Source organism: Heterocephalus glaber, unplaced genomic scaffold (assembly GCF_053883595.1).
Source record: "Heterocephalus glaber isolate CG9 unplaced genomic scaffold, H.glaber_assembly_v1.0 deba00001553, whole genome shotgun sequence".
Classification (NCBI taxonomy): Eukaryota; Metazoa; Chordata; class Mammalia; order Rodentia; family Bathyergidae; genus Heterocephalus; species Heterocephalus glaber.
This window is the reverse complement of record NW_028258344.1, coordinates 4,473,767-4,498,798: the sequence shown is the minus strand read 5'-3', so window position 1 is coordinate 4,498,798 and position 25,032 is coordinate 4,473,767. Positions and strand designations below refer to the sequence as shown.

The window sequence follows — 25,032 nt, the reverse complement described above, 5'->3', positions numbered from 1 at the left end:
CAATTTAAAGGGGGAAAAGCTTATTTTTGCCCATGGTTTGTAGAGGGTTTAGTCCATAGTCAGCTGGCACCAAGGCAGGGCAGCATGGCAGAGGTGCATGGCCATGGAGAAACAGCTCATGAGATGACAGCAAGAATCAGAGGGTGATCAAGGAAGGAGGGAGGGAGATGGATCCTTCCACACCATGCTCCTGTGACCCACCTCCATCAACCAGGCTTTACCTCCCAATGTCACATTTATCTATAAACTGATTTGCATTTAGCAGACTAATCCATGGATGAGTATCACTCCCCGTGATCCAGTCACTCCCCAAAAGCCCCACTTAAGAGGGCATAAGGCTTTGGAGGGACATCTAGATACAAGCCATGAAAGAAGTCTTATCATCAGGACCACAGAAAGTTTCTAAAGGTTCTCTGTACTCCATTTGAGATTGAAGGAGTTGTTACTCTAAAGACAGGTTGCCGTAGAGACACAGCATGGTCATATTTGAAAATTATTTGAGATTATTCGAAAGGTCTGTTGTGGATTTTTATCTCTGTCCATTGCCATAGTTTGAACCTGTCTTTTCCAAAATTCAGGATGGCCAACATGATAGTATTAAGAGTTGGCATCTTAAAGAGGTAATTAGGGCAGGAGGCTCTTTGCTGGCTAATGGGACTAAAGCCCTTATTAAAGAGGTTTCCCAAATACAGCTCACTTTCTTGTATACTCCCCGTGTTCTGCCATGTGAAGATGCATGCCAGATACCAGCCCGTCGCTCTGGGAATCCCCAGCATCTAGAACTGTGATAAAATTGATTTCTGTTCTTTATAAATTATCTAGTCTCAAGTATTCTGTTATGGTGGCACACGGTAGATTAAGATATCCATGGGTCTCCATGAGTGTACATCAGAATCCCTTGGAGGGTCTGATTGCTGGGCCCTCCTACTGGAGATGCCGACTCAGTAGATGTAGAATAGCAGCTGGCAACCTTAATTTCTATTCTGGGGCACACATTGAGAACTACTATTTCACACCTCCTTTTATTTATCCCCACCATAGTTTAGATCTGTGCTGTAATTTCAGAATTCTGAGGTTCTAAGGATGAGTGTGAAGGTTAACTCTAGACCAGCCTTGTCCAATGCAAACATCATGTAAACTACATACGTAGAGTTGAATTTCCTAGAATTCATAATAAAAACGTCAAAAGAAACAGATAACACTTATTCAGATAGCATATTTAACCCAATTTATCCAAAATACTGTCATTTTAACATGTAGTCAGTATAAAAATCATCAATGAGATGTTTACATTCCTTTTTTAAAAAATTCTTTTATTGGTACATCGTAGGTATACAACACAATTACATTTCTCATTGGGAATTGTACCTTTACATAATGCATCTGGGTTCTTATTTTTTCCCCATTCCTACCCCTCCCTTCACCCCCTTCACCCTTCCCTATTTACAAAGACTTTATTTCCATTTTTTCCATTTCTCATTTTTCCTTTCCCTTCTTTCCTTTCCCCTACCCCTCCCACTACCCCTACCCCTTTGGACCTTTTCTTCCTATTTTGCATTATCGATTATTCATTCTAATCATTGGTATATTTTAGGTATACAATATAATGACATTCATCATGGGAAATTTGCAGCTTTACATAGTCTCTCTTGGTTCTTATTTTTCACCCTTGCCCAGCCCTCCCTTGAACCCCTCCAGTCCTCCCTATTTACAAAGATTTTGGTCCTATTTTTCCATTTTCTCATATTAATCCCATTCCCTTCTAGCCTTTCCTCTAGCCCTCCCACTTCCTTCCCCTTTGCCCCTTTTCTTCCTATTTCACATTACCTATTATACATTTAGTCCTTATTTACACTTTCAGTTTCTCACACCAGAGAAACTATTTGGAATTTATTCATGTGTTTCCTATTAATTTCACTTAACAGTATTGCCTCAATGTGCATCCTCTTAGCTATAAATGTCTCTAATTTCTCATTTTTTATGGCTGAGTAGTACTCCATTTTATAAAAAAACCACATTTTCTTTATCCAGTCTCCAGTTGATGGGCAGTTGGGTTGTTTCCAAGTTTTAGCTATTACAAATTGTGCTGCTATGAACATGGGTGCACATATATCATTGTGGTATGATTCTTTGAATTCTTTGGGGAAGATCCCCAGCAGTGGAATAGTGGGTTCAAATGGGACTTGCAGTCAAAGTTCTTTGAGGTATCTCCATACTGATTTCCACAGTGGTTGCACCAGTCTACACTCCCACCAGCAGTGGAGCAGGGTTCCTCTTTCCCCACAGCCCTGCCAGCATTTGTTATTGGTTGATTTCATGATAGCACCCATTCTTTCTGGAGTGAAGTGGAATCTCAGCGTTGTTTTTATTTGCATTTCTCGAATGACCAGTGATGTTGAACATTTTTCCATGTGTCTATTTGCTATTTCTACTTCTTTGTCTGAGAAATGTCTGTTCATTTCAGATGCCCATTTTTGGATTGGGTCTTTAAATTTGAGAGGTCTGATCTTTTTAAGTTCTTTATAGATTTGAGAGAGTAGACCTTTGTCTGAGGAAGAGCAGGTGAAGATTTTTTCCCACATTGTGGGTTGTCTCTTCACACTGCTGGTGGTTTCTCTTGCTGTGCAGAAGCCTTTTAATAAGAAGAGATCCCACTTGTTGACTATTTCTGCTAGTTCACGGGCAGCTGATGTTTTGTTCATAAAATCTTTTCCTACACTGATGTCTTCAAGGGTACTCCCTAACCTCTGTTCCAACTGATTCATAGTTTCTATTTTAATATTTAGATCTTTAATCCATTTTGATTTTAGTTTAGCGCATGGTGAGAGGTATAGGTCCAGTTTTAATCTTTGGCAAGTTGAAGCCCAATTTTTCCAGCACCATTTATTAAAGAGGCTATCTTTCCTCCAGTGAGGGTGTTTGGCTCCTTTATCGAAGATGAGATGGCTGAGGGTGTCTGGCGTTGTTTCTGGGTCTTGTAATCTGTTCCACTGGTCCCCAGGTCTGTTTCTTTGCCAGTACCATGCTGTTTTTATCACAGTAGCTTTGTAGTAGAGTTTCAGGTTCGGGATTGTGATACTCCCTGCCATGGCTCTGTTACCTAGAATTGCTTTTGCTATTCTGGGTCTCTTCTTGCTCCAAGTGAATTTTTGGATTGTTTTCTCAAGGTCTACGAAGTATGCTGCTGGGATCTCAATTGGAATTGCATTAAATCTGTATAGCAGTTTTGGAAGTATGGCCATTTTCACTATATTAATCCTTCCTACCCAGGAGCAGGGGATGTCTGTCCATTTTCTGATATCATCTCCAAGCTCTCTTTTCAGAGTGCCATAGTTTTCAGAGAAGAGGTCCTTAATTTCTTTTGTTAGGATCATTCCTAGGTGTTTCAGTTTTTTGGATGTTCTTGTGAAAGGAATTGTTTGCCCTATTTCTCTCTCAGTGAGTCTGTCATTGGTGTAGAGGAAAACTATTGATTTTTGTGTGTTGACCTTGTAACCAGCTGCTTGACTGAATTTGGTTATTAAGTGTAGAAGACTTTTGGTGGAGTTCTGTGGGTCTCCTTTATAGAGTATCATGTCATCTGCAAATAATGACAATTTGACTTCTTCATTACCTATCTTTATTCCTTTTATTTCTTTCTCTTGTCTAAATTGCTGTGGCTAATGTTTCCAGAACTATATTGAACAACAGTGTTGATAGTGGACATCCTTGTCTTGTTCCTGATTTTAGTGTGAAGGATTTCAGTTTTTGACCATTTAATATAATATTGGCTGTTGGGTTTACATAGATGGCTTCTATCAGTTCGAGGTAGAGACCATCTATTCCAATTTTTTGTAGGATTATTATCATAAATGCATGTTGAATTTTGTGAAATGCTTTTTCTGCATCTATGGAGATAATCATATGATTTTTGTCCTTGGCTCTATTGATATAGTGTATTACATTGATGGATTTTCGTATATTGAACCATCCCTGCATCCCTGGGATGAATCCCACTTGATCAGGGTGTCTGATATTCTTGATGATCTTCTGCATTCTGTTTGCCATTATCTTATTAAGGATTTTTGCATCTATGTTCATTAGTGAGATTGGCCTATAGTTCTCTTTTTCAGTTGGGTCTTTCTCTGCTTTGAGGATCAAGGTGATGCTTGCTTCGAGGAATGCATTTGAGAGTATTGCTTCCCTTTCAATTTCATTGAAGAGTTTAAACAGTAGTGGCAGCAGTTCCTCTCTAAATGTCTTGTAGAATTCAGCAGTGAAGCCATCCTGGCCTGGGCTTTTCTTAGTTGATAAGTTTTTAATTACATTTTCAATTTCATTGGTTGATATTGGGTTATTCAGAGTTTTTAGGTCTTCTTCGTTCAACTTTGGTAATTCATATGTATCTAGGAATCTGTCCATTTCTTCTGTGTTGTCCATCTTATTGGTGTACAGTTTCTGGAAGTAGGTATTGATGATCCTCTGGATTTCTGCTGTGTCTGTTGTAATTTCCCCCTTTTCATTCCTACTTGCATGGATTTGGGCCTTTTCTTTCCTTTTTCTGACAAGGTTGGCTAAAGGTTTGTCAATTTTGTTGATTCTTTAAATGAACCAACTCTTAACTTCCTTGATTTTTTTGTATCGTTCTCTTAGTCTCCATTGCATTGATTTCTCCTCTGATCTTTATAATTTTCTCCCTTGTATGAGCTTTGGGGTTGTCCTGCTCTTCTTTTTCTAGAAGCTTGAGGTTCAGCATCAGGTTGTTTAATTGGGCTCGTTCTATTTTCCTAATATGCGTATTCACTGCTATGAATTTCCCTCGTAAGACTGCTTTCATTGTGTCCCATAGATTCTGATATGTTGTATTGTCATTGTCATTTAATTGAAGGGACTGTCTGATTTCGTCTTTAATTTCCTCTGTGACCCATTGGTTATTCAGAAGTGTGTTGTTCAATTTCCATGTGTTTATGAAATTTTTTGAGTTTCTTTTGCTATGGATCTCCAATTTCATCACACTATGGTCTGATAATATACAGGGGATAACTTCAGTTCCTTTGCACTTACTTAAACATGTTCTATGTGTGAGTATGTGGTCTGTTTTGGAGAATGACCCATGTATAGCTGGGAAGAATGTGTATTCTGATTTTGTGAGGTGAAACACTCTGTGAACATCTCTTAAGTTCATTTGTTCAAGAGTTTGATTGAGTTCTAGTATTTCATTACTTATTTTTAGTCTAGTTGATCTATCTATTTGTGACAGTGGGATGATGAGGTCCCCCACTACAATTGTATTAGTGCATATATGACTTTTCATGTACATTAGTATTTGTTTTATATAGTTGGATGCACTAGTGTTTGGTGCATACATATTTATGATTGTCATCTCTTCCTCTTGGATTGTTCCCCTTACAAGGATGTAGTGTCCTTCTTCATCTCTCTTAATCAGTGTTGGTTTGAAATCTACTTGATCTGCCAAGAGGATAGCTACTCCTGCTTTTTTTCAGGATCCTGTCACATAGAGTATTGTTTTCCACCCTTTAACTTTCAGTCTATGAGTTTCCTTTTGAATGAAGTGTGTTTCTTGTATGCAGCATATTGTTGGATTTTGCTTCTTGACCCATTCTGCCAGTCTATTTCTTTTGATTGGTGAATTGAGACCATTAATGTTGATGGTTATAAGTGAAACGTATTGACTTGACATTGCCATGACTTTTTCTTTTTGTTGGGTTCTCCCCCTTTCCATTTAATTTCTTGTCATGCCAGATGGGTTCATTCTGCTTTGCTTCCTGGGGTTGTGGTCCTCCATATCTGTTCCTAAGATATTGTGTAAAATTCTTTGGAGTGCTGGTTTGGTATTCACGAAGTTCCTAAGGTTCTCTTTGTCACAAAAATATCTTATTTTTCTATCAATTTTGAAAGATAGTTTTGCAGGTACATCAATCTGGGTTGGAGGCTGTTTTCTTTTAGGGCTTGGAATATGTCACTCCAAGCTCTTCTTGCCTTGATGGTTTGCATTGAGAAGTCTGCTGTGATTCTGATAGGCTTTCCTTTGTATGTGATTTGTTTCTTTTCTCTGACTGCTTGTAGAACTTTGTTCTTCTGTTAAGTTTCTGTAATCTTAATAATTACATGCCTATGTGTAGATTTTTTTTGATCAAGGCTATTTGGAGTCCTATATGCCTCACTTTTCTGTATGCCAAGCTCTTTACACCTTGGAGAAGTTTTCTGTCATTATGTCTGTGAAGAGATTTCTTATGTCTTCTCCACTCTCTCCTGTTTCTTCATTGAGCCCAATCAGTCTTATGTTATTCTTCTTTGCATCATCTAGCAGCTGCTGGATTGATTTCTTATGTTCCCTTATAATTTTGAAACAATTTTTCTTTTCCTGGTCACTAATTGCAATCTTATCTTCTATATCTGAAATTCTGTCCTCACATTGGCTCATTCTGCTGTATATACTTTCAATGGAGTTTTTCATGTCCTAAAAATCTATTTGCATGTGTTTTATGGATTCCATTTGTTTCCTATGTTGGGATTCCATCATGTTCCTGAGCTCCTCTCTAGATTTATTAATCATGTCTTGCAGTAGGGGCACAATTTCTCCTGTTATCTGAGAAATTATTTCTGATTTCATTTTTCCCAGATCTCCTTTTGTTGCCAGTTCAGTGGGTCCAGGTGGTTGAGTATCAGAGTGTTCCATCTCATTTCCCTTTGGGGTTGCTATAGGTGATCTGGAAGTCTGGTTTTGAGACTTATTTACATGTTTTCTCATTTCAACTGGGGCAGGGGGCTGTTAGCACCTGCACGGATTACCTCCCCTGAGCTGGGAGAGGTGGGACAGGGGCCGGGAGCAGAGGTAGGGATGGTGACCCAAAAGCCCTTTCCTGTGGGCTGGGAGCAGCGGGAGGGATGGTGACTGGGAAGCCCCTTCCTCTTGACCAGGAGCAGTGGGATGGGGGCTCAGAAGCCCCTACCTCTGGGCTGGGAGCAGCGGGGCTCAGTACCTTGGTCTGGTGGTCTGCTGTCCTCTGAGTCTCTGTAGTTTGGAACCGGGTGGCTACCTGTCTGCAGCGGGGTGATTTGGGGTATTCTGTGTGACTGGGGACCTCGGTAGGGCATGGGCAGACCTGCCTGTCTGCAGCGGGGTGATTCAGCATCTTCTGTGTGACTCAGGACCTCGGTAGGGCGTCAATTAAGTGTTTTTTGTATGCAGCATATTGTTGGATTTTGCTTCTTGACCCATCCTGCCAGTCTGTTTCTTTTGATTGGTGAATTGAGACCATTAACATTGATGGTTACAACTGAAACGTATTGACTTATCATTGCCATGACTTTTTCTTTTTGTTGGGTTCTCCCCGTTTACATTTAATTCCTGTCATGCCAGATAAGTTCACTCTGCTTTGCTTCCTGGGGTTGTGATCCTCCATGTCTTTTCCTAGGATATTGTGTAAAATTCTTTGGAGTGCTGGTTTGGTATTCACGAAGTTCCTAAGGTGCTCTTTGTCATGAAAGTATCTTATTTCTCCATCAATTTTGAAAGATAGTTTTGCAGGGTACATCAATCTGGGTTGGAGGCTGTTTTCTTTTAGGGCTTGGAATATGTCACTCCAAGCTTTTCTTGCCTTGATGGTTTGTGTCAAGAAGTCTGATGTGATTCTGATAGGCTTTCCTTTGTATGTGATTTGTTTCTTTTCTCTGACTGCTTGTAGAACTTTGTTCTTCTGTTAAGTTTCTGGAATCTTAACAATTATATGCCTATGTGTAGATTTTTTTTGATCAAGGCTATTTGGAGTGCTATATGCCTCATTTATCTGTATGCCAAGTTCTTTTCCCCTGCTTGGGAAGTTTTCTGCCATTACTTCTGTGAAGAGTTTTTTTATGTCATCTGCATTCTCTCCTGTTTCTTGACTCCAGTCAGTGTTATGTTATTCTTCCTTGCACCATCTAGCAGCTGCTGGATTGATTTCTCATGTTCCCTTATAATTTTGAAACAATTTTTCTTTTCCTGGTCACTAATTGCAATCTTATCTTCTATATCTGAAATTCTGTCCTCACATTGGGTCATTCTGCTGTGTAGACTTTCAGTGGAGTTTTTCATGTCCTGGAAATCTATTTGCATCTTTTTTACGGATTCCATTTGTTTCCTATGTTGGGATTCTATCATGTTCCTCAGCTCCTCTCTAGATTTATTAATCATGTCTTACATTAAGAGCACAATTTTTCCTGTCATCTGAGAAATTATTTCTGATTTCATTTTTTCCCTATCCCCTTTTTTTGCCAGTTCAGTGGGTCCAGGTGGTTGAGTATCAGAGTGTTCCTTCTCATTTTCCTTTGGGTTGCTGTAGGTGATCTGGAAGTCTGGTTTTGAGACTTATTTATGTGTTTTCTCATTTTGACTAGGGTGCAGGGGCAGGTGCTCTTGGCATCCTTGTGGCTCACCTTCTCTGAGCTGGGAGAGGTGGGTCAGGGGCCAGGAGCAGTGGTAGGAATGGTGGCCCAAAATCCCCATCCTCTGGGCCAGGAGCAGTGGAAGGTTTGGCAGCCCAGAAGCCCCTTCCTCTGGACCAGGAGCAGTGGGTTGGTGGCTTAGAAACCCCTACCTCTGGGCAGGAGTTCTTTAAATGCTGAGAACTTGATTAGCCCCAGTACAGTGGTCTGGTGGTCTGGTGTCCTCTGCATCTTTGTAGTGTGGAACCAGGTGGCTGTACAGAGAAGAGGCCAAAGGAGCAGGGTGGGGTCCAGTGGATTGCTGCTGGGGCACAGGCTGATTCGGTGTTTTCAGGGCAACTGGTGACCTCTGGACCCTGTCCACTGTCATGCCTGTCTGCAGTGGGCTGATTCAGTGTTTTCCATGCGACTGGTGACCTCGGGACCGCATCCGCAGACCTGCTTGTCTGCAGCCAGCTGATTTGGTGTTTTCCGCGCTACTCAAGATGTTTACATTCTTATGTTCATGGTAAGCCTTTGGCTCTCACCATGTGTGTTGTGTACCCAGCATGTCTTGGTTTGTACTAGCCACATTGCTCAGTGCTCTGTTGGCCACATGGAACTCTGGTACTGGAAAACAAAAAGTGAGGGTTTTCCCTCCTTGGAGACTCCTTTCAAAATATGTTGCTTTTGGGTACTTGTGGAACTTCATGTGATAAGTGCAGTATACACTTATGAAAACATTGCCACCATCAAGGCCATGAGTCTCTCACCTTCCAAAGTTTTCTTCCTTATTTATTATTTTTACCAGTATTTTGGTAAGAACAGTTTACATAAGATCTATCTATCCGTTTAGCATTTTTAAGTATACATCACAGTATCATTAGCTACAGGTGCCATGTTGTGTAGTGTGTCTCTAGAACTTGTTTATCTTGCAAAACTGAAACTGTGTGTATTTATCTCCATCCCATTTCCACCACCCTCCAAACTCCTAACAACCACTGCTTCCGTTAATTTGAATATTTCAGAATATAAATGAGATCACACCGTATTTTTCTTCCTGTATTTGGCCTTTTTCCACCTCTGGTTATAGAGCCAGAGGAATTGAAGTCAGTATTTTGAAGAGATTCATTGCAGTGAACACATGGAAACACCTAAATGTCCACAGACAGATGAATAAATAGGTGACACTGACTCTTCTGTTTTACATTTCTCTTGGCATGGTGACATATGATATAGAGTCCAAGTAAGTCTATTAGAAGATTGCCCTAGGAATTTGGGAACTCCTATTAAGTTAATTTGTAGCAAACTGTAAGCCCTAGAAATTAGCCCTTTGGACACACTCATAAAGTAAGCAGTTTTAAAACTGAATTTTGGTGAATAATCTGATTTGTGAGTGAGTAAGGGTTGAATAAATAAATGTCTTAGACCAATTGGGATGCATCTCTGGCTTAGAGAACAGTGGCTGTTTAACTGATTATGTTCAGAAAATGAGGACTGTTCTCCGGAATGTTGGATCCCTGTCCAATTTCTCTGTCTCTGTCCCTGTGTCTTCTTCATATTTCCTCTTAAATTGGTTAAAAACAAATACTATATTTAAATAGAGCAACTTTAAAAATCTATGAAATCACATGTTAAGATGTATGTAATAATGAAGATCTCTGTAATGTCCTGAAATTTGAATCTTTTGAAGACTTTTATCTTGAATATGATCCTGTCCATTCATCAGTCTCTGATTTCAGTACGAACTCATTCAATATGCATTTGAAGTGACTAAAGGGTTTTGAGGAATGATTACTTCAGAAAAATTGGTATTTCAGAAATGCACATTTTCCCTCCATCTCTGTTGGTGTTTGAAGTCTTCAAAGTGTTGCTGTGATCAGAGGAAAACATTTCTTGTGAAATAGTTTTCTCGGTGAACTCAGTGATTTGAGGCTGGCTATTGGTTCACATCCTCTGTTCCAAAGTGTATTTTTCTGTGTGCTTCAGGCCAAAGCCTGGGGCTTGTGGGATATATCGTCAGTTTAGAATGCATAAATATAAAATTAACCTAGCTTTAATAAAATAAACTTCAAAGTCAATAAAAATGGAACAGTTCTAAAAGAATGATTAGAAATTAGGTTTCCTGTCTAATTGTTTGTCAGTGACCCCGTCTGTGTAAAATGAGTGCTAGGAGAGATGGCCTTAAATTTTCTCTTTGAATTAATGGATTAGCAATTGCAGCTAAGTATCTCAGATGCTAAAGGTTTGACTTCAAAGGAAGTTGTATGATTAGAGAGCTAGCATTTATTGAACACTTCCTATGTACTTTGAACTATACTGAATGATTTTCATGAATTTTCTCACTTCTTACACTATCCCTGTGAATATTGTTAATGGCATCTTTGTTTCACACACATGGAAACTGAGGCTTAAAGAGGTGATGTCATTTGTTTCTTTGGGTCTCAGATATAGAGCCAGGACAAAAACTGGCATGGATGTAGAGCCTATGCCTTCACCATCATGTTCCTTTTGAAATAATGTAGGATGCTCTGTCTCTACCCCACAAGTGTGGAAAACTTCAGGGTGAAAGCATATAATAACAAGGAATTCTCATGAAGCCTCACTTCTAGATATTTTCCAGCTGCTGGAACAATAGTTGCTGCCCATATCCCCACTAAGAAGGTCTAGTGAGAAGGCATTTGTAGATTAAAATTTTCATTTGTATCTGACTTGCACTGCTATATAACCAGGATATAGGATTATTAAAAATAAACAGGACAGTCCTAGCTGGGTCAGACTTACCATGCTTAGGGAAATCAATCAATATTTGGAGATGTAGAAAAATAAAAGATTCGAAGTCAGCTTTGTAAACTGGCTTCTAATCTAACAAGCCATTTAATTTTTCCCCAGCTCTTTGTCATGACATCATGTAAGTGGATTGAATTAGAATTTTGTAGCATTCAACTCTTGGAGTCAAAGAGCTTGACTTAGGAAAATGCACATTCTCAATTTTGTTTTCCATTTAGGGATTTCGTGGCCCACCTAAAGTCTAGACTTTCATTAGAACCCCTAAACTGGTTAACTTATTGCATTTCTTTTTACTTTATGAGGGGCAAAATTCTTTAGTTATGTTGTGTTAAGGTCCTTTGTTATATGGACAGTGAACTTTTGGTGGATTAATGATGTTTAAATCACTTTTGCTGAGTATCCTAGGATATATACAGGACACACGTTGTAGATTTGACTAGAATTTTTTAAGAGGTTGCTGTGGAGTTGGCCAATAAGTAGGTGCCTTAGAATTGACAACCTTCTACTACCAGCTAATTTGGAGATTCTCTTAACCTCCCCGGCCTCAGTTTCTCCCTTTTGTGTAAAGAATGAAGAATGTCTATTTCTTGTGACTGTATAACATTTTAAGGAAATGACAGATGATAATCCATGTAGGTGAATCGACTAATAAATTGGACTGAGTCTGAGGAATGCTCATGACATTTTTTGCCTTTGCTTAAATACTCAAGTCATGTCTGGCGTCCTAAAGTTTCTGAAGAGACTCTGTTTCCTTTGAGAAGTCAGAGAAACTTTAGTGCCAATGGAAAAGTTTTTCAGGACTCTAGAAGGCTCTTCATGTATATATTAATGGGAAGCCACAGGACCTGGAGAGGCAGCCAGAGAAAGGGAGATAAACTTGAAAATTACTATTGCTAAGAGAGTAAGTTGGGCTTAAAGTTTTGGAACATGAGAGATATTCTTTGGGGCTGTGTTCTCTCAAGGGCTGGATGAGTGATAAAGTCTTTAATGAAAGAACTCTTGAATTCATCTAATATAGCTAACGTTTAGTTATATCTAACTATCAGAATATGTTAATTAAAAATATACTTGGCAAGCATTTAAGAATACTTATTCAATTGTTCACTCTTTCTTTTTGTGTTATAGAGGAGCACAGAAAGTGAGATGTATGAATCATTCTCACATTAGCAAATCCCATAGATTTATATGGCTCCTGAAATTGTTGGGATGCCTTGTTCTCTAATTCTCTTGTCTTCTCTTAAAGGGCGTTGTCTGATGTCAGGAAGAATTAAATTTGTTTTTCTCTTTTTGAAGCTAAATTTTAATTTTCTTTCTTATTATTGTAATCTATGCATACATTAAGCCATTTATAAAACTCCAATATTTTTAATATCTATTAAATAATCTATTTTGTTTGGCTTTTATTTTCAGATAGAAGAATTTCGAAGACTGAGGACACACGTTAAAGGGGCAGAACTTGTGGAAGGGTGTGATGGGATCTTGGGAGACAATTTCCGACCCACTCAGCCTCTGAGTGACAGAGTCATTAGAGCTGCATTTCAGTAGCCCCAGAGAGCAGGAACAAGCCCATCTTCGTGGGGTGTGTATATTAAGTAAAGGAAACGAGGTACACAGTTATCTAAATCAAGCATCCCAACGCTACTCTGATGGTCAAACTGCTAATTTCCCAATAAAACAAGTGTGCTTTGTTTTAATAAAGTTTATGACACATTCATAAATCCCACTAATCACAAGTCAGGTGGTTATTATAATTTTATGCAGTGTTTAAAAACATCTGTGGTTCTCATATTTTCCCACCAGAGCACTCTTTAATTCTATTTTGTTTTAATGTTGGATTTCATAAGCAAAGGCACATGAATCAGAGAAATAGGGATGTAAGGACCTCTTTAGTAATTTATCATGTTGCCCCTTCGAGCTGCAGCAGTGACCTTCTGATGATCATGGAACACAAAGAAAGAGGCTAACACAAAGAAGAGTCTGTGAGCCTCCATGTTGAACCTCTTGTCTAATACAGATTTGATTATTTTGTTTACCACAAATGTAGGGCTGATCTGGTATGAATTGAAATACTTGTCCTATGGAAGTGCTTTTTATTTGATGGATGAAGTTGTACTTACTAATTATCAGTATAGGCTGCATTACTTTATTGATTGAAACATAATCTGTAGACTTCAATGTGTTTAATTCAATATATTTAGTCTTTTTCTTCAGGGAATAATGAAATAAAACATTGTAAACATAGAAAAGATCAAATATACAAAGATGACTATGTACTCCATTATTGCTTTTCCTTATTAGTTGTCTAAGCATACATAGGGCAGGGTGCATTCCAGCAAAGCATTGCTTGCTGTAAGAAGATAGCATCTGTTGGAATGGTGCTGGGGAAGTGGGACAGAGCTTGACTGTTTGATGGATTGTTGAGAGAATGGACTCCCATACTATGTGAGTGGTACTGTGGGCCAAGGAGTTACAGATAGAAAACTCTGGTTTCAATGAGATCATAGTCTCATGAACTATACCATAGACTTGGGAATTTTTTTTTTTTTTTTTTTTGCACCGGGGATCAAACTCAGGAGTTTGCACTTGTGAGTCAGGCGTGGCACCACTGAGCTAAATCCTTGGACCAATACTTGGGAATTTTAAAAGGTGGTCATTTTGACCATGTACTTCCCAATCTGTTATTACTATGCAATAGTGTAGCCAAACTGTCCTTTATCTTCTGAGTGTACTTTGCTTCCCTGTACTGCCCATGCTGTCTTTTGCCTATTGAAATCTTAGCTACCCTAAGGCCCAGCTAAAGTACTCAGCACGGATCGGCTAGTTGTCTCTTTAATTATTCCATTTATTTCATATTCTTTCTTCCACCTAGCTATTTGTCTATTTATTATTTTCCTATCATATTCCAAAGTTCTGAAGGGTTAAAGTCTTTTTATTTTACTATGAATCCATCATACCACTTGTTGTGCCTTGCATGTCTTTAGGCAAATTAGAGGTTTCTTAGAACTATGCAAATTATACAACAGCCAGTTGCATTCCCATTCTTCATTCTTATTTTTTTCCATTAGCCAGTACAGTTCATCTCCTCCTCCTTCTAATTTTGGAGACGATGAAGGTCAGCCAAATTCACCTTTCGTAGAGATGAGAAGAAAGTTTCACTAATTCATATGTTGTTGAAAAGGGAAGCAATCCAAGAGTGCTTTAGGCTAAACCTTACAGCACATGAGCTAAAGAGCTAAAATGATGTCAATCAAAAGTCATTACTGAGCACCATTCTGGGTCCGCAGACCTGAGAGTCTGCAGAGAGAGGCCTTACAGTGGAAAAACAAACACTCAAAAACATACAATTGAAGATCGTAATAAATTTTATTAAGGAGAAGAACAAAGCAATGTGTGGAAGGAGCTTCCAGACAGAAGGGATATCTTTGTGCAAAAGCCCCCAGGAAGTGCTCCTTGTGGAAAGGTAAGAATTTGATGTTTTGAGATATCTGAAAGAAAGCACCATTAATCTGTAATACAGAAATCAAAGGAGAGAAGTAGCAAGTCCCAGAAATTAGAAGGCCTTATCAACCAGATGAAGGCATCTGTTTTGTTATTGATGCATTATAAACCTATAAAGACTTACTCAGGGAAGCGACCTGGTCTCATGTGCAGTTTTTAATAGCTCATCCTAGCTGGACAGTGAATGGATTGCATTACAGAGGGCTTGGGAGGGAGTAGGAAGATATTTAGTAGTCTGATAAGTAGATAAGTGATAGCCACAGAGGGTATAAGGGCAGTAGAGATGAAGGGAAGGTAATATGTAGGAAATAGAAATTACAGGTGGCACCTAGTGTTGATTTAGGAAAGGGTAGAAGAAGTTGGAAATGCCCTCAAAGATAACGGTTGGGGTCTGGGGCTCAAGAAACCATGGATAGAACCCCTTCAAAAACTAAGGATAGGTCCTACTGGGGATGGAAAGATAAGGCTAAGATGGAAGTCATGGAGAGAGAGAGAGAGGGAGAGACAGACAGAGAGAGACACCTCTCAGTCACAAAAGGGTCTGGGATGAAATATGGAAGTATTTAGTACAGAGATTGAATATATATATATATATATATATATATGCATATGGGTGTATGTACATGTAAAAGTATAAGTGTTTAACATTAGAATCATGGGATAACCTTATTCAGTGTTTATAAAATTTAACCTGAGACTTTTCAGAGAAGTTAACCAGGACATACAGAAGGTCATTGTCCAAGTAATGTTATTCCTGAGCATTAAAGCTGGAATTCTTATCCCAGCTGTTGAAGTGGCAGAGCCCTTTCTCTTAACCACTGTGTGGGCAGAGGAGAGAGAAGAAGCCCACACTAGGAGTCCTGGCAGCACAATAATGAAGGACACATTGCATTAGGCTGAAGGTAACTAGAAGGCAGTCTCTGGAGATAACATGTCTTAGCTTCACATGATAATTTGAGGGCTGCAGCCTGAGAGAGTGTGGGATGGGGAGAAGCCTATTTTATTTTATCTTTTTGTATTTTATTTATTTAAAATAAATGGAATGCGAGAACTTGCCTATATGCACTGGGAAAAGATCATGTAGCTGGGGGGAGATCTGTCTTTTGGAGGAGCTAATCTTACCAGTGAATTTTCAAAAATTTGAAAGGGATGAGATCCTGAGCACACACTGTCACCAACTTTAAGAGCAGACACTTTCTGTGCTGCGACAGTAAGGAAGAAGGAAGTGGTGGCTTATAGATTGTGTCCATGACTGGTTTTTATTTTTCAATGAGGAAGGGGAGGAAGGGCCATAGGAGGGGCTGGTAAGAGGGCAACAGAGGGGAAGTGTGAAGAGGGGTGAAAGTGAACTTGTGAATTTCGCCAGTCTATGGTTTGTATTTTCTCTGTGAGTATCATTAAATCTAAATAATTTTAATGTTTGATCCATGTCTGGCCCTCTGCCAGAGTTACCTCTCTCTACCTAAATAACCATAACTATTTTAACCTTACACACAGATGTACAGATTCGCAGACACACACACAGACACATGTACACCCACATGGAGACTGAAATGTTGTTTGAGATTATGTGTATTTCGATACTTCATTATATATTAGAAAAATAATATGTCCTTTAAAAATGTATGTATTTTTAAAAAGAGGATGGAGCTTGGTTGTGAGGTCAGAGCAGTTGAGGGTGGCTGCGCAAAGCTCCATCCGGCTTGCCCCTCCCACTTACAACCAGGAGACTGTAAGGCCCCCCGGCCCCTCTGGCATGCCCAGCAGCCGCTAGCTTAGCCACATGGGCTCCTGCAACAACAGGCCCCACCCTTGGGGTCTCCCTGCCCCCCCCCCGCCTCTGGCCTCTTGGCTGAGCAGCTACCTGGTTCCACACTACAGAAGCAGAGGGGGACATAAAGGCCATTGTCCTGAGCTGCAGAAGTGAACAACAGAGAGAGGGGCTCTCTCCGGCTCCCTGATGAAAACTGAAGCCCACTGGAAAAGTGAAGAGAATCTCTGCAGTAAAGGCACACCCGACCACCGTGCTTGGTGAGTTGGAGGGATCAACACCTCCCATTTGAACCTAGACTATCTTTAGGGGAAAGGCAGCTGGAACCTGTAATAGAACCTTGCAGAGTTCAACCCTGTAGGAGGACAGGGAGCTCAATTTGGGATCTGCAGCCAGAAATCTGCCTGAATCTCACAGGTCTGTGACTGGCTTCCTGAGACTCATTGACTTATAACTGCACACTGCTGCCCATGTTGTCTATTGTGACAGCAGAGACATACCCTGAAGGAGGCCCTTCATTTTTATCTTTTGTTTGTCATTTTCAAAATTACCACTATTTTTTTTGCTCTTATTTTTGATTTTTTTCTTCTTTTTCTACTCTTTAAAAACTTTTATTTTTCTCTTTTCATTCTCTCTCTCTCTCCCTCTCTCCCTTGCTGTCCCACATTGTTCTTCATCACCCTTTCTGGTCCTGTTCTGGCCCTAATTCATATTTCTTCTTTACTTTTCTTTTCTTTTTCTTTCTCTTGCCTGAGCCCTCTGGCCTCACTGCTAACCTTCCCCTATCCCTCTACCTACCTATTCTTCCCTCCCTAACTCTTTCTAACTCCCCATCCTGAAGGGTAAAGTTGCTATATTGAAGAGTTTATTCACTAAAAAAATATATTGGATTGGTCCTTGATCTTGATTTAGTTCACACAGTTAAAGGTGATAGGTTGATAACCACCACAGATTATCATTTTCTAAAAGGTACTTGATGCTACTGTGTTGCTGATTGTATCACTTGGGCTAAGATGTTGTGATTGATCTAATCAGTTGTCCTTCCTGGTATAATGAAAATGAGACAGCCTCAGAGCCATTAGAGACTCAAAACCTAAAGACCAGCTATATCTGGAAGATACATCTGAGAAGCAATCATTCCATAAGGGTTCTAAATACATGAACAAAGATACTTAAGGAACTTCAAAAAATCAACCCAGGAACTAAACCAAGGACAGTACCAAAAACAAAAATGAGAAGACATTTAAGCAAGGCACAAACTCAGACTTCCAACTTACCAAAGGTAAATTGTGGGAGAAATGAGGTGGAAAAGCCTGATAATCAACCATCTGGACAACCTGAACTGTTAGCACAGGAAGTAACAAAACAGATGAATGAGGCTCTAGAAAAATTCAAAACAGAAATAATCTCCCAGATAACTACAGAGAGGGTGAGCAGAGTGAAAGACATGATGAGAAGCTCTAGAACAGAAACAGACAAAAAATAGATGAGCTCAGAGCCATGCTGGAAGCCAAGAATGCCCAGCATAAGAAAACAATGGAAACCATGATCACCCAACATAAGAAAGAAATGAAATCCATGAAACAGACTCAAACAGATATTCAGGAGATTAAAAACTCCATTAAAAGCATGCATAGCAGATTAAGGGAATGTGAAGATAGAATATCAGATATAGAAGACAGGATTGCAGTTAAGGACTATGAAAACAGGGATTTCTTAAAAATAGTAAGGGTCCATGAGAAATCAATCCAGCAGCTGCTAGATGATGCAAAGAAGAATAATATAAGACTGATAGGAGTCCATAAAAAAACAGGAGAAAGTGCAAGTAACATAAAAAAACTGTTCACAGAAGTAATACTAGAAAACTTCCCAGATAGAGGTGAATTGGACATACAGATAAGTGACACATATAGAACTCCACCTACCCATGATCAAAAACAATTTAGACCTACAGGTATAATACTCAAGATCCCAGAAACCCAACAGAAGAACAAAATCCTACAGGCAGTTAGAGAAAAGAAACAAATCACCTATAAAGGAAAGCACATCAGAATCATGGCAGATTTCTCAACACAAACCCTCAACTCAAGGAGAGCATGCAGTGAAGTATTTCAAGCCCTAAAAGAAAATAATTTCCAACCTAGACTTATGTATCCTGAAAAATTTTCTTTCAAAATCAATGGGGAAATTAGATACTTCCATGACAAAGAACACCCGAGAAATTTTATGAACACCAAACCAGCACTCCAGACAATTTTAAGCAATATCCTAGAAAAAGACAATGAAGGTCACAACTCCATGAGGTCCAACAGAGGGAAGCCACCAGGCAAGGTAAGAAACTAAAGGGAAAAGGGGACAAAATAAGAAATAAAAGAGCCAACAATAGTAAAACATCATGACAAGAATGATTCAATATCTATCAATTATAGCTATCAATGTTAATGGTCTCAATTCACCAATCAAAAGAATTAGATTGATAGAATGGATTAATAAGCAAAATCCGACAATATGCTGTATACAAGAAACACACCTAACTAAAAAAAAATACATAGACTGAAAGTAAAAGGATGGAAAACAGTTCTCCACATGACAGGAACCTGGGAAAAAGCAGGGGTAGCAATCTTATTTGGAGACAAAGTAGATTTCAAACCAAAACTAATTAAGAGAGACACAGATAGTCACTTCATACTTGTGAAGGGAACAGGCCAAGAGTAAGAGATGACAATCCTAGATATATATGCACCAAATATGAATGCCCCCAGCTGTACAAAACAAATATAAATGGACATGAAAAACCAAATAAGCACTAATACAGTTGTAGTGGGGGACCTGAATACCCCACTATCACAAATAGACAGATCATCTAGACTAAAAATTAACAACAAAATTCTAGAACTGAAGCAAGCTTTTGAAGAAATGGACTTAATGGATGTTTACAGAGTGTTCCACCCCACAAAATAAGAATACACATTCTTTTCAGCTGAACATGGGTCATTCTCCAAAATACACCACATGCTAGCTCACAGGACATGTCTAAGTTAATTTAAAAGAATTGAAGTTGCCCCCTGTATATTACCAGACCATAGTGCAATACAGTTGGAGGTCAATGACATAAGAAACTGCAAAACTCCCACAAACACATGGAAATTAAATAACATGTCCTGAACAACCAGTGGGTCACAGAGGAAATTAAAGAAATTAGACAGTTTCTACAAGTAAATGATAATGCTAATACAACATACAGGAATCTATGGAACACAATGAAAGCAGTTCTACATGGGAAATTCATAGCACTGAATGCCCATATTAGGAAAACAGGGCTGGGGATTTAGCTCAGTGGTTTCGCTGCCTGCTGCACAAGTGCAAGGTCCCAAGTTCGATCCCTGGTGCCAAAAAAACAAAAACGAAAACATATTAGGAAAACAGAGAGAACTCAAATAAATAACCTAAAGCAGAACCTCAAGGTCCTAATAAAAGAAGAGCATAACAAACCCAAAGCTTGTACAAGAGAGAAATTATAAAGATCAGAGCAGAAATCAATGCAAGGGAGACTGAAAGAATGATAGAAAGAAAATCAATGAATCAAAGAGTTGGTTTTTTGAAATAATAAAATCGATAAACCTTTAGACAACCTTATCAGAAAAATGAAAGAAAAGGCTCAAATCCATGCAAATAATAATGAGAAAGGTGAAGTCACAATAGACCCAGCAGAAATCTAGAGCATCATCAACACCTACTTTGAGAACCTGTAATTTAATAAAATGGAAAACATAGAAGAAATGGACAGATTTCTAGATAACATATGAATTGCCAAAGATAAATGAAGAAGATATAAAAATTCTAAACACCCCAATTACAATGAGTGAAATTGAAAATGTAATAAAAAATTTACCAACAAAGAAAAGCTCAGGTCCTGATGTCCTCACTGCTGAATTCTACAAGACATTTAAAGAAGAGGTATCACCATTACTCTTTAAACTCATCAAGGAAATTGAAAGGGAAGCAAGGCCTCCAAATTCATTCCTGGAAGCATGTATTACTTTGATTCCAAAACCAGGAAAAGACACAACCTAAAAAGAACTACAGGCCAATCTCCCTAATGGACATAGATGCAAAAATCCTCAACAAGATACTGGCAAACAGAATACAGAGGGTCATCAAGAAGATCATACATCCTGACCAAGTCAGATTTATCCCAGGGATGCAAGGATGGTTCAACATCCATAAATCAATAAATGTAATACACTATATTAACAGAGTCAAGGACAAAAACCATATGATCATCTCAGTAGATGCAGAAAAAGCATTTGACAAAATCCAACACCCATTCATGATAAAAACCCTACAGAAAATTGGAATAGAAGAGCTTTATCTCAACTTGATTAAGACTATCTATGAAAAACCAACAGCCAACATCATACTAAATGGTCAAAAACTGAAAACTTTCATGCTAAAATCAGAAACAAGACAAGGAGGCCCACTATCACCACTTCTGTTCAATATTGTTCTGGAACCATTAGCCACAGCAATTAGACAAGAGAAAGAAATAAAAGGAATAAAGATAGAAAAGGAAGAAGTTAAACTCATTATTTGCTGATGATGTGATACTTTACATAAAAGACCCAAAATACTCTGCCAAAAGAGTTTTAGACTTAATTGACAGATTCAGTGGAGTAGCTGGATATAAGGTTAACACTCAAAAAAACAATAGCCCTCTTACACAGAAATAACAGACTCACTGAAAGAGAAATTAGGAAAACAATTCCTTTTACAATAGCATCCAAAAAAATGAAATATCTAGGAATCAATCTAACAAAGGAAACAGTAGACCTCTACACTGAAAACTACAGTAACTCTGAAAAAGGAGATTGAGGGGGATGTAAGAAAATGGAAAGATTTCCCTTGTTCCTGGGTAGGAAGAACCAATATGTGAAAATGGCCATAGTTCCAATACCACTATATAGATTTAATGCAATGTCGATTGAAATTTCAACAATGTATTTCACAGAACTAGAGAAAACAATCTAAAAATTCATTTGGAATCAGAAGAGACCTAGAATAGCAAAAGCAATTCTGGGCAACAGAGACATGGCTGGGGGTATTACAATCCCCAACTTGAAACTATACTACAAAGTTACTGTGATAAAACAGCATGATACTGGCAAAGAAACAGACCATAGCATCAGTGGAATAGATTAGAAGATGCAGAAGCAACCACAGACATTCTCAGCCACCTCATCTTTGACAAAGGAGCCAACCATCATCACTGGAGGAAAGATAGCCTATTTAATAAATGGTGTTGGATAAACTGGATTTCAACCTGCCAAAGATTAAAACTAGACCCATATCTATAACCATGCACTAAACTAAGATCGAAGTGGATTAAAGATCTAAATATGAAGACAGAAACACTAAACTTGCTGGAAGATAAGTTAGGTAGAACTCTTGATGACATTGGCATAGGAAAAGACTTTATGAACAAAACCTCAGTAGCATGGGAACTAGCACAAAGAATCAACAAGTGGGATCTCATCTTATTAAAAAGCTTCTGCACTGCAAGAGAAAGCACCAACAGAGTTAAGAGACAACCTACAATGTGGGAAAAAATTTTCAGCAGCTGTACCTCAAAGGACCACTATCTAGAATATATAAAGAACTGAAAAAAATCAGACTACCGAAATTCAAAGACCCAATTCCAAAATGGACATCTGAAACGAACAGATATTTCTCAGACAAAGAAGTAAATGCAGCAAATAAATATATGAAAAAGTGTACAACATCACTGGTCACTGGAGAGATGTAGATGAAAACAACCCTGAGATTCCACCTTACCCTAGGAAGAATGGGAGTTATCAAGAAATCATTCAATAGCAAATGCCCCTGGAGATGTGGGGAGAAGGGAACCCTTTTCCATTGTTGGTGGGAGTGCAGACTGGTGCCACCATTGTGTAAATCAGTGTGGAGATACCTCAAAGAACTAGTACTAGAGGTCCCATTTGACCCAGCTATTCCCCTCCTTGGTATCTTTCCAAAAGTATTAAAAGAATTATACCACAGCGATATTTGTGCACCCATGTTTGTAGCAGCACATTTTTTAATTCCTAAAGGTTGGAAACAGCCCAAGTGCCCATCAACTGGAAAATGGATTAGGAAGATTTTTTTTTAATAAAATGGAGTACTACTCAACCATAAAGAAAGAGAAACTAGAGACATAGCTAAAAGGATGCATATTGAGGCCATCCTCTTAAGTGAAATAAACAGGATACACATGTGTAAATACCAAATAGTTTCTCTAGTGTGAGAAACTGAAAGTGTAATTAAGGATTAAAATGATTAAAATGAATAGTTGGCAATTTGAAATAGGAAGAAAAGGTTCAAAAGGGTAGGGGTGGCAGGAGGGGAAGGGGAGAGATCAGAGTTACAGGCTGGAAATTGGAAAGAAGCCATATATAGATTGTGCTTGAAACTATAGGAAGAGATGTGGAGACTAGGCTGGAGCTCATCAGTGGGTTGGGAAGGAAGAGTCACTGAGATCAAAGGAGAGAAGGGTGTGTTTCCAGAAGAAGCACATACAACTATCTACAGTACACAGTACTCGATAGTGTGATAAATGACTGTTACTGTTTCAGGTACTTATCATAACATGCTGTGCTTTTCATCGTTTAGAGCATAATCCCACTTATATAAAAGAGTTTACTGTAAAAGAGTGTGTTGCTATGCCAGTGGTAGCCTCATGTATCTCGTTTTTAACTGCATATTTGGATAATATCAAGGGGCCATCACAGGTGATTGACGTACACCTTCTCAGTTTGCACTTAGAAGTTGGCACACTGCGTGGTACTTTGGAATACACATGGATGAAATTGTCTAATAACATATTTCTCATTACATTTCCATCACATGTCACATGACTGTATTGAAATTTAAATTTAAAAAGTTTGGCCTATGTGGAGTCTACTAGCTAAATAGAATTTTTTTTCAGACCACTATTTGTTCAATATTAGTTTTGAAAATCTTTCTAAAACAAATCACATCCTTTGATGCTTGTTAATGCTTGAAATGTTTTTTAAAATTATATGGAAAAATGTTTAAGTATTTTTCAGCTTTGCTTTGGTTGAATATTACTACAGTTTTTTCCCTTGCATTGCTTTTCTTTGAATAATTTTAATTTTTGTATATTAGTTTGTTTAGTGAATGATAATAAAGTTATACATTTTTTAAAAAAGAGGATGGATTTATGTACTTCTCTTAGTGACTGAGATTACTTAGAGAGGATAGTTTTCCCCAAAATTTCAAAGAATGATGCAGGAATTCCTTCTAAGGTGACTCCAATTCTGATTTCATCCCTTTATGAATACATTTTTATCCTTTTATCTTGAAATATGTAATATAAATTTAGTCACGGTTCTACATAAAAATTATATTGGGAAATCAGACTTACAGATGTGTGCTTTTTATTTGATATTTAATAATGCCCTAAGGCAGGTAATTCAAATTTTTATTAAAGTGAAGTGATTTGACAGCTAGACTATGAATTTAATGCATGAATGTTTCATTTAAGCTCCTGGAACTAAAAAGGGAAAAAAATACTTTCATGGTAGTTCTCTAAAAAATGTTTTAAAAAGCTCATATTTATTTTAGCTATATTTTACTGAAATAACTTTAGTTTATGGGCTTAAATGATAGCCTTTTTTTTGCATGACATGTCTGGATATCTGGAGAGCTTTGATAAAGATTTATCATTCCCATGAAAAATCTGAGACTTTATATTATCAGTTAAGAAGCATGAACTATGATTTTGAAGTTATTTAAAGAATTATTGTGTAAATCACCAAGATGCTGGGAATTCTTTAGTTCAACAGTGGTAGTTTAGATTTCTTTGAGTCAATTGCTATTAAGTGATACTTTTATAAACATTTTAATTAATTTTATTGGTTCATTTTAGGTATACAATATAATGACATTCATCATTGGAAATTTGTACCTTTACATAATCACCCTTGGTTATTATTTTTTCCCCATTCCCCTGCCCTCCCTTCAACTCCTCCATTCCTCCCAATTTACAAAGATTTTGTTTACATTTTTTCATTTTCTCATATTAATCCCATTCCCTTCTTTCCTTCCCCTACTTCACCCACTTCCCCTTCCCCTTTGCCCATTTTCTTCCTATTTCACATTTTCTATTATACCTTTTAGTCCTTATGTACACTTTCAGTTTCTCACACTAGAGAAACAATTCAGTATTTACACGTTTGTCCTATTTATTTCACTTAACAGTATTGCCTCAATGTGCATCCATTTAGCTATAAATGTCTCTAATTTCTCATTTTTATGGCTGAGTAGTATTCCATTTTATAAAAGCACATTTTCTTTATCCAGTCTCCAGTTGATGGGCAGTTGGGCTGCTTCCAAGTTTTAGCTATTAGAAATTGTGCTGCTATGAACATGGGTGCACATATATCACTGTGGTATAATTCTTTTAATTCTTTGGGGAAGATCCCCAGCAGGGGAATAGCTGGGTCAAATGGGACTTCCAGTCCTAGTTCTCTGAGGTATCTCCATACTGA

At 38.2% G+C, this 25,032-nt stretch overlaps 1 protein-coding gene across 2 annotated transcripts in view; it reads left to right on the top strand.

Moving 5' to 3' along the window:
• Ca8 (carbonic anhydrase 8 (inactive)) overlaps positions 1–25,032 on the top strand; it is a 118,741-nt gene that overhangs the window by 73,434 nt on the left and 20,275 nt on the right. The window contains exon 8 of one of the 2 annotated variants that reach the window (XM_004842146.3): positions 12,607–12,775. In XM_004842146.3, coding sequence (XP_004842203.1) covers positions 12,607–12,741 — 135 coding nt within the window. In that variant the 3' untranslated portion in view covers positions 12,742–12,775. Of the gene's footprint in view, positions 1–12,606; positions 12,924–25,032 lie in introns of those variants that run through there. The other variant, XM_004842145.3, reaches the window with a different exon arrangement.